We start from the raw sequence: 10,225 nt of genomic DNA, 5'->3' as shown, positions 1-10,225 counted from the left end.
GGCAGTGGCTAGCTGGGTTAGAACCATTTTCTAAAGCTTCATAGTAGGTGCGGCATATATTTTCCTGCTTTTTGCCCCTTTCCAATCACACCTATGATATTTCTTTCAGGGCCAGTAAAAATGTAGAAGGGGCCAGCAAAACTCTGATCTACTGGCCCCGGGGGCCAGTGGGAATTTTTTTTTATGTTGAGCACTGCGACCACCCCGACGATAGTGGTGAACTCGGTGAACAGGGTAGTGATGAAGATAACGTCATACACCCGTGGCCGTATTTGCAAGAAATGTTTCTGTACATTGATGTCAGCTCTAAAAATCTGCTGTTTGTTCTTTGAACTTAAGATAATTGTGCCTGAAAAGTCCTAGAAAATAATGCGATTTTGATTTGATGAGTGAGATTAAGAAGATATGGGAACCCTAAATATGCTTTATGCTTTACTATAAGAAAGCCACAATAAAGTTCACAATAAAAGTTCTAACTGCTTGCTTTTAAAAAAAAAAAAAAAACTTTTACTTCAAATACTTAAGTACATTAAATATCAGAAAATTACTTTTGATACTTAAGTACAGAATATATCAGATACTTTAAGACTTTTACTTAAGTAATATTCTAAAAGGTAACTTTCACTTCTACCAAAGTCTTTTTCTAGTTACGAATTGTACTTTTACTCAAGTATTGCTTTCTAGTACTTTATACAACACTGCTTATACTGGTGGCCCGGAATGGACATATGGGTGCAGGAAAGCATTAGTGCATCTGTGACCTGCCAGATGAATGATAATAAGTGCAAACACATGCTGCTCCACTTCAGCCAGTTTCACTGCCAGACGGTCCATGGCAGAAAGTAGGAATTGACATCATCGGACCGTTCGAGTCAGCGAACTGGGACTGCCGCTTTGCGGTGACACTGATTGACTACAAAGTGGCCGGAGGTGGCTTTTACACACTCAATCACAACCACGCCATATTCCTCGCCATATGCACCAATGAAGAAGAAAACGTTAACGTGAGATAGATCTATAATCGTTGAATTTCGGTTTAGTTTTTTTGACAGGCTTAAGTGTTCATGACAAGATATGGCCATGAAATTTGGTGATCATTGATCGTTGTTTAGGTACATTAAACCACGTTACGCTTTTTAGAATTTCCCGACAGGCAGTGTTGTGAGCAGAGAAGCGTGTAGCCAGCGCAGCAGCAGGACAGCTGTGTCTGTGCCTGCCCTGTGGTGATAGAGATTTTTGTGGATTTGTTGGAATCTGTCGCTCCAGAATTGTGTGGTATGAACGTTTTTTTTATTTTTACTAAATTGAGCTCGAGGTTTTCAAAAAAAGTGGTGGGTACAGAATGACTCAGGACGAAATCTGATAGGTACGCCTACCCACTGTCCCCACCAAAATCCACACCTATGCATACAAACTTCCTGTGTCACACAGTAAAACTGTGCTACTGTATCTGTTAGCGCTGCACGTTTTCAGATGCATCCCACTTTTAAACACTGCGAAACAATCTCTAGATACTGTATATATATTGAATAATATGTGTAATAATAAACTATAAGCAGCATTTGTTGTCTGTACACAATTCTTTCTTTTTACTATTTGAATGGCCCTCCATCAAAGCAGCAATTTTTGCCCTGTTCCAGCTCATTTACTTGAATGAGGAAGCTTGCTTTTGCAAAAGCTTTACCGTTTATGGAGCTTAAACTAAGAAAGAAAGATGCACCATATTGAATAGGCCATGTAGGCCTACTTTTTTAGACAAGTCAGTCATTAGGTTACTGTAAAGAACCATAACGTCTTTGAAGGTTTAACTCTTAAACTGCAAACTATGTATATTCATTTTGTCACATGAAATCATACAAAGTACAACTCCAGTAAAAATGTAAAATGTAGGCTATGTAAAAATAAAAATCCCATCAGCTCCTTCAACTTGTGCATGATTTATCATAAAGGATTGTGTGGCCGTCAGATTGGCACACAGAAAGAGTCACCCGTTTAAATGGCAATGGGACACCAGGATCCAGCCAAGTCTCAGTGAAAAGGCCGCTCAGCTCCCGACATCCTGCTGGAAACCGACGGAGGCACAGAGACCACCCAGCTCACCGTCCAACGCCTGCGCACTGGCTAGCAGGATGCCCAGCAGAAAGGTGGCGGTCGGTGCTCAATTTCTCCACGCTTGCCTCACTGCCCCCTCTGATGTAGAGATGAATATGGACCAGAGATGGGCCATGGCCCCTTCACCACTGTACCTCATACAACCCCACTTTAAAAAATCCCAACTGTCCAGAGTGCAGTCCTTCAATAAAGCAATAATCAGAATCAGAAAAGGATTTATTGCCAAACAAGTAGCACTTACGAGGAATTTGCCTTGGTTGTTGGTGCTTACATAAACATATTAAACATGAATATGAAATAAACAAACAATAAATACAGAAACAAGTAACACAAACATTATAACTATTATACAACTATTAACATAAAAAAAGATGCTGTATGGATGTGCAAAAAATGTTAAGGGATGTGTAAAAGGTTAGGATATATAGAATATGCAGAGGACAGGTAACTAGTACAGTATGTCATCCAAGTGCTTGTCAGCTCCTACCAAAACTGCACCTCCCTCCCTCGCCTGAGCCCCTGCTACATTTGCAACTAGTCCAAAATGCTGCTGCCAGTCTGATATTCACAACCACACTGGCTCCCTGTTGCAGCTCGTATCAAGTTTAAAACTAGCTTACAGGGCAGTGAAGGAAACAACTTCTTCCTTCTTACCTTTAAGCTATTGTCAAATTCTACTCTCTGGCACAACCTAGGTGCACCCCTTTGCCTCTGGGAAAGTATCTACCCTTTAAATCTTACGACTATGTGGTGGTTCCATAACTTCCCTATTAAAGTCAGCAGACTTTCACCACAGGCTGAAAACTTACATCCAGAGCTGTATAGTAACTACTTCACTACTCTACTTAAGTACTAAAAGGCTGTATATATACTCTACTGGAGTATTATTTTTCCAATTTTATTCTTGAGTACATATTTTCGATGAATGAAATACTTTTACTCCGATACATTTTTTATGTACTTGTTACTGTTGTGAATTCCTCACGCTACGGAGACTGTGGAGGTTACAGTGTGTGTAGTTACGGCTACGTTAGTTACGTACTAATTACTTAATTTACATAAGAAATCCCCGATACATTACGGTTGCCAGTTCAATGTAAGTTTTTACTCTTTCTATTTAGCTATTGTTGCAGCAGATTAAGCTATTCCTGAGTTGTTTCAGTCTGATATGAGTACTAGCTTGCTAACTTTCCTGTTCATCACACGTTACTAGCTAGTGTGTGAAAATTTTTTGGGGCTTTAATCATTACTGTGCTGGAGAGGATGTTCATTTTACTTGCACAGTGTGATAATTGTACATTTTATTTCAGTATTTGTTATTTTTAATATAATGTAATATATTTAATATGTGTTAATTCTTTAGGCTACGGCCTTGGCTAAACATTTGACATAATATAAAAAATATGATATTCAAACTTTTGACTGATTTCTTTAATAACTAAATAACACAATACTTTCAGTACTTGAGTAGTAAATTTTAAAATGAACTACTTGCAATACTTAAGTACAAAAAATGTTGAATACTTTAGTACTTCCACTTAAGTGTGGTGTAAAGAGCACTTCAACTTCTACTCAAGTCACTTTTTTGATAGAGCACTTGTACTTTTACTCAAGTAAGGGTCTCTAGTACTTTATACACATCTGCTTACGTCTAATTTCTAAAAAGATATTGCACTTACAAGATCAGTTATCTCATAGGTATGAGATCTTTTGCCTAAACAGGGGTTGTGGTGCTTGTTGTCGTAACACAGAGTTATGGCCAAATACTATTGACTATGTTCTGTTGTTGACAGTACTAAATATTCATCAAAGCAATTCAAAGGAGTGGTATCTGTCCTTAAGTTGTATCAAGAAACAGCTTGGGCTTGAGTTACAGTGCTCAGCATAAGTGAATACACCCTTCATTAAGATCAATTTCCAAAAGATGATTTTTTATCTTCTTTTTAGTTAAGTTTAGCATGGGTGTATTTACTTATGCTGAGCACAGTAACTTACTGAATTGCAATATAAAGAACAATTTATAAGATTTAGAGTATATGACGTTTTATGGTTTATTTTGTAATGTGTAGGCATATAGATCTTTTAAAATATGTTTCTGTTGAAATAAATATACCTATAAAGTAGTTATGTATCTCTTACATTTGCCCTCTCATGGACATAATGCCCAGAAACAACATCAGTTTTGTCAGCCCTAACATGTATAGGAATGATCGAATGAAATGAAGAGGAAAAATGAGAAGAGCCTTCTATGTGTGCCATATTGACGTTAGTCGTTTGCTTGCATTTGTATGATTATGCATTTCAACTTTACATGTAACCACAAAACTACACAGTATTTTTATTACAATAAATCACACTGACACCTGTGTTGTCTTTGTCGATGCTTTATTGGCAGAGTTTTTTAACTAACAGAAGCAGAAGAAAAGAACATTTCACACAAACACATGCAGTATTTGGATTACATTTGAGAAATTGAGTATGTGTAATTATTTTGTTAACAAAAGTCAAATAAAGAACAGTGTGAAATATGCGATTAACTAGATGCAAGATAATAATAAACTTAAATCCTTATTCTCTCATCACCCCATCTCATGTCGACCGCTGACCTTAACCTGACTGACTGATGTAGCATTCCTCTTCCCTGTCTCTCCAAGAAGGACCCCGTTTCTAGTGTGGAAGACCTTGGCCAAAGAGGGACTCATCGGGGAGGGGATGTATTCTTGACATTGGTCACCACCAAGACTTGGTGCACACTCTACTATGTAGGAGAAGAAGAAGGTACCGTGATTTAACATGCAGCTGTCGCTCACTTTTCCTTTACGCAGATCAAATGAACACTCACCAAGCGGATCACTGTTCCAGTAAGAATCCGCATCATAAACACTGAACTTAAGTTTGTTTTTCATGTTAATGACGATGGGTCCAAACTCAAATGTCTCTGGCCATTTAGGATTGTCATTGTTATTTATGATGACAGTACGCTTATTCTTATCACCGTAACTAACCTCCACTGAACCATCTGTCTGAGTCCACTTATCACCATAAAGACCTTTTGCATATAGCCTGAAAACCTTTAATGTTGCAAGACCTTTCCCAGCAGGACAGCAGTTTGACTTGATATTCTGATTACTGGTGCAAACACAAGCACAAGGATCCCTTTTGCTGGCTCTGTGCCCAATCTTACAGGTTTCTGAGCATTTTTTTAACACTGCATTTTTCTTGATGTACTTCTCCACCTCTTGCTTCAGTCCAGCTCTGGCAATATGACCAGTTGGCAGTATGGTGTGCAGGGGCTTTATGTTGTATCGGACCACATCAGGTGTGGTTTTCAGTGAGCTAAGCCAGTTACTATAGACAGAGGGGTTTGATTGGCCTTCAAAGAGGATGTCACCCTCGTTGATGTGTCCACCAATGACCTCTGTGGTACGTTCATTAAATGTACTGCTGAAACTTTGACCAGAGCCTAACTTCTGCTTCTTTGCCTGACAGTGTTTGTACTCGGCCTTAATGCTAGCAGTATTTACAAAGCTAGCAGACGCTTCAACTGACAAACAGTCTTTGACTTCTGTTGCAGACAGTCCACTCATGGTTGTCTGGCAGGTCCGGATAGCAGTGCTTGCTTTTATTTCCCCTCCCAGAGACACTTGTGTGATGTAATGTGTACCATATGTGTCGATCAGACTGCGATATGATGTCTCTGTCTTACGTGAATAGGACGGAAGGGAGTTCACAGCTGATTCAAAGTCATGACTCAGTGGAGGTTTTGTTGCCATTCTGTAGCTGTAAAACACAGGAATTATATAAATTAGTTGCAGTCTATCACATGTCACTGTTTGTTTTTTGGTTTTAGCTAAATCGCTTTCATTACTGCCAACTATCCAGAACACTGTAAAACAAAGCAGTGAATGGCAAAAAGACAAATATCTGTGCACATACTCACCGGTAGAAGCTACAGTAGACAGAATGTCTAAAGAAGGTGTAGTGGTCTTGTTTTGACTTTTGCATGGCAAAGGTAGATTCTTTGGAGTGGGAACCTCCAAAACCAACACCAAGAGTGACAGACGGATCTACAGGGATTTCAAGGCCAATTTTCCAATCATTGGACACGGACGATGTAGAATCATTGACAAGAGTTTCGACAGAATCATACTGGATACCGGAGACCTTTAAACTGAACTTGGGGAGGGTTCTCCAGTCCACCATGGCAGCTGGAACCTTCTGGCTCTCTCCATTCATGTAGCTGTTTGTGTATAGCCTGCAAGTGCCATTGCCAAGCTTCCATGTTTCAGTGTCAATGACATAGGCACCTTTCCGCTCCATTGTGACGATGTCGAAGCCTTCTCCACCCAGATTGTAACCAGGGACAAAGTGAGCCTTTTCACATTGCTGCGGTGTACCAAGGAAGCTTACACTGGATGGAAGACACAGAGGACTCCATGCCCAGCACAGGAGCATGAGATGCCACAGCTTTGCCATCTGTATGCAAACAATAAAAAGCGATAGTTAAACAATGCATGTAATATTTAAATTTGATGTCACTAAACTAATGACTGAGGAATAAGAGGAATTGGATGTGAAAATGTACTCAGCTATACTATAATATACTCTCCTATCTACTATACTAGATAGGGGAGAACTCAGGGGTCTTACCTGGGCTGTTGACAGCAAGCTCTGTTCAGTAACTTACAATATCTGACCCATCTTATATATAAGTTTGATGTGAAGGTGGAGTCTTGATTGCATGTTTCTCACACATTTAACCACCTGCATTTAAGCTGTGTGTGTGTGTGTGTGTGTGTGTGTGTGTGTGTGTGTGTGTGTGTGTGTGTGTGTGTGTGTGTGTGTGTGTGTGTGTGTGTGTGTGTGTGTGTGTGTGTGTGTGCTTCTTCCCCAAACTGGTGGTGTGGCGTCTGCCATCTACTGTTGATAAAACACAATGGATAGGTTGCCTCTAGCTCACCCAATAAGAGCGTTCGCCCCATGTTGGCTGAGTCCTCCAGCGGTGCAGGTTTGAATCCGACCTGCTGCTCTTTGCTGCGTGTCATCCCCCATCTTTCGCCCCCTTTCATGTCTATCCACTGTCACTTGTAACAAAGGGAAAAAGGATACAAGTAATTAAGTAACTCATGCAACCCAACTTCACAACTCCAAACTATTTAAGAGTGCAGTCCTTGAATAAAGTAAGCAACTTAATTAGATGTCTCTACACAGGGACTCTTGGTCAGTGTTGGGGAAGTTACTTTTAAAAAGTAGTGTTTGTTTGACTTCTGTTCCTGCATTGTTAGATTGCCTGAGAGAATTTGGACTAGTTTCGGGCTATAAGGTCAATGAGACCAAGTCACAAGCTTTGTGGTTGGTAGGGGACAAACCACATGAATTGGACAAAATAGCTTCATTTAACTGGCCCACCCAGGGCTTCAAATATTTGGGTGTGGTTATTACGCCTCATGCTTCTCAATTGTATAATGAGAATTATGGTAAACTAATGTCCAAAATCAAAGCAGATGCGGGGCGTTGGGATATTCTCCCCCTGTCTTTAATAGGCAGAATAGAAGCTGTAAAGATGAACATTCTCCCTCGTCTTTTGTATCTTTTCCAGGCCTTGACTATATGGATACCTACATCTGTGTTTAAAAATCTGGATAAGATGATTTCTACATTTGTGTGGCAGGGGAAAAAACCCAGGATCCGGAAGAGATTACTGTGCAGCTCTAAGGGAGCTGATGGCTTGAGTCTAGCCAATTTTAAGCTGTATTATTGGGCAGCACAGTTACGAGCAATAGTAGAATGGGTGATTCAGGATGTGGATACAAATTGGTTATGGTTGGAGAATTTCTCGAGCCCATCGGTTCCCTTGGAGACGGCATTATTTTTGGAACAAAAGAAATGGAGAGAACTTAAAATACAAAATGAATGGATTGCCTGTACTCATCGTATATGGTCAATGTTGAGGAAGAGATTGGGTATTCCTCTAACAACTTCACGTGCACTTCAAATAGCCAAATTGAGTGACTTTCCTCCAAGTAAAACAGATCCTGTTTTTTTTTATTGGGCAGGGAAAGGACTGATAACCGTACATCAGATGTTTGATGGGGAAATCCTAAAATCCTTCAAACAATTACAAGACAAACATGGACTATCCTCCAAAGATTTCTTCCGATATTTGCAGATACGGGACTATATAAGGTTGAGTGGGGAATGGGAAGCCTTGAAAAGATTGCCTACCTCAATGGAATCAAAAATATTCAAATTCATATAATTTTCTACAGACACAATTGTTAGATAATTCTTTTGACATAAAAGGCAAATGGGAATTAGAAGCAAATATTATTATTGAAGATGAGGAATGGATTAAGGCATGTGAAATTAGTCACAAAACCACAAATAGTCCCGTGTGGAAAGAATTTGGTTGGAAAGTCATGATGAGATTCTTTAGGACTCCTTCAATTATATTCAGTTTTGACAATAGTAAATCAAATTTATGTTGAAGAAATTGTAACCAAATTGGAGATCATACTCACATTTTTGGGGGGGGGGAGTTACGTGGGAAATTCAAGTCATGTTAAAATGTAACCTGTCATTAGAATTTGTTCACTGTGTAATAGGAGTGGCCCCAAGAGAGGGTCTTAACAAACAGTAAACTAAATTCATCAGTTTAAGGATCTTTGGGATCCGGTTATTCATTATTTTGGTTTGGACACAATAAAATGTGAGTGAAGGGGGATTGTCTTGTTTTTTTTTTCTTGCATTTTCTTTTTTCTTGCATTTTTTTTTAAATGCAGTAAAATGTAGATAAAGAATATTGCTGAAAATATGTAATTGTTACTTTGGATACTGATTGACATTTCACGATTCATTTTTTTTTAGTGTAATCAATCAATCAATCAATCAATCAAAGTTTATTTATAGAGCGCATTTCACAGATGAAAATCAACAAAGCGCTTTACAAGGTACATACAAACATACAATGGGGTAAAGAAAATACAGCATGACATGAGGAGAGACGACGAGAAAAAGGCAACTCCCAGACTATGCCCCCAATAGGAGTACAGTGTAGGAACAGGAAAAAAACACCTCAGCAACATAAGCACATAACCAATACAAGGGCACACAAGACACGCAATGGGGGAGGGGGGTGTTGGGGTGCAGGTAGTCCAGCACAGGCAAGCAGCCATCTGGTCCTGCAGCCAAAACAAAGGCGCTGGTCACAGACCTGCCCGCCCGACTGGGGGTGCAAAGCTGCGAAGGCGAGATACGGGGTGTGGTGGGTGATTGCATATCTGTATATATGTAAGGGTTCGTGTGTGTGTAGGCCCGCGTAGTCAAACTACGTCTGGCCCCATAATCACGTTGTCTCAGTCCGCACGATTGTCATAGCGATACACAGCCGGTTGCCATGGAGTCAACCTTGAACAGGACCCAGTCCGAGTCAACAATCAGCAGGTGTCTGTGGGAGTCGGGTAAGGAACGCAAGAGTGTGTCTCGCTGCAGTGTGTAAGACACTGTAAGACACTGCCGAGTGTGCCATTGTTCTTCTATGTTTGTAAAAAACAAAAGTCAATTAAGATGTGCATTTACTTAAATAAAAATGTTCCAAAAAAAGTAGTGTTTGCTCGTTACTCGTTACTTCTTAAAAAAGTAATCCGTTACTTTACTTAGTTACCCCCTATGGAAAGTAACTTTTTACTTTATTCGTTACTTTTACGTTACTTTTAAAAGCAGGTGTCTCTGGCAGAGACTGAAGTTAATCATACAAAAAGTATCTTTGACCATAAAGCCAATCTATGGTTTATCTGTGAAGTGTCTGAACTCCACTGCACTGCAGACTGGATTCTACAGAGTGACGGCTGATTCATTATGAACGAGTCCAGCGCGGGTTGAATGCACATCAGCAGGTCATCAGCGTTACATGGTGTTAGTCTATACTATGTAATGTCTGTATCTACTTGTACCGGGGTCCGTGCATTGTCGTAGACACATGCAGCGTCTTTTCTTGAAATCCTTGCGTGTCCGTGCAACCGACACAAGTCCACAGCGGTCCGCTGTGTGTATGAGGCCATCACAACTGCATCCATCTGAGGTTGTCAGCTTTGTGTCTGCCTGGCTCAGAGCA

At 40.0% G+C, this 10,225-nt stretch overlaps 1 protein-coding gene across 1 annotated transcript; it reads right to left on the bottom strand.

Moving 5' to 3' along the window:
• Window positions 1–4,564: 4,564 nt before the first annotated feature.
• LOC120568144 (perforin-1-like) lies at window positions 4,565–6,772 on the bottom strand. Its single transcript, XM_039815456.1, has 3 exons — window positions 6,763–6,772; window positions 6,053–6,588; window positions 4,565–5,892 (listed from the first exon to the last, which is right to left on the bottom strand). The coding sequence occupies exons 2-3, from the start codon at window positions 6,586–6,588 to the stop codon at window positions 4,692–4,694; spliced, it is 1,737 nt and encodes a 578-aa protein (XP_039671390.1). The 5' UTR covers window positions 6,763–6,772; the 3' UTR covers window positions 4,565–4,691.
• Window positions 6,773–10,225: the final 3,453 nt, after the last annotated feature.

The sequence above is a fragment of the Perca fluviatilis genome, chromosome 1 (assembly GCF_010015445.1).
Source record: "Perca fluviatilis chromosome 1, GENO_Pfluv_1.0, whole genome shotgun sequence".
Taxonomy (NCBI): domain Eukaryota; kingdom Metazoa; phylum Chordata; class Actinopteri; order Perciformes; family Percidae; genus Perca; species Perca fluviatilis.
The sequence above is the reverse complement of the archived record's forward strand: the minus strand, read 5'-3'. Positions and strand labels throughout refer to the sequence as shown.

Bases quoted from the DNA above. Each gene is read 5' to 3' on its own strand.
- LOC120568144 (XM_039815456.1), bottom strand. From the start codon at position 6,588: ATGGCAAAGCTGTGGCATCTCATGCTCCTGTGCTGGGCATGGAGTCCT. The intron at 5,893-6,052 runs GTGAGTATGTGC...TGTGTTTTACAG, and splicing joins GTCTACTGTAGCTTCTACCG to CTACAGAATGGCAACAAAAC.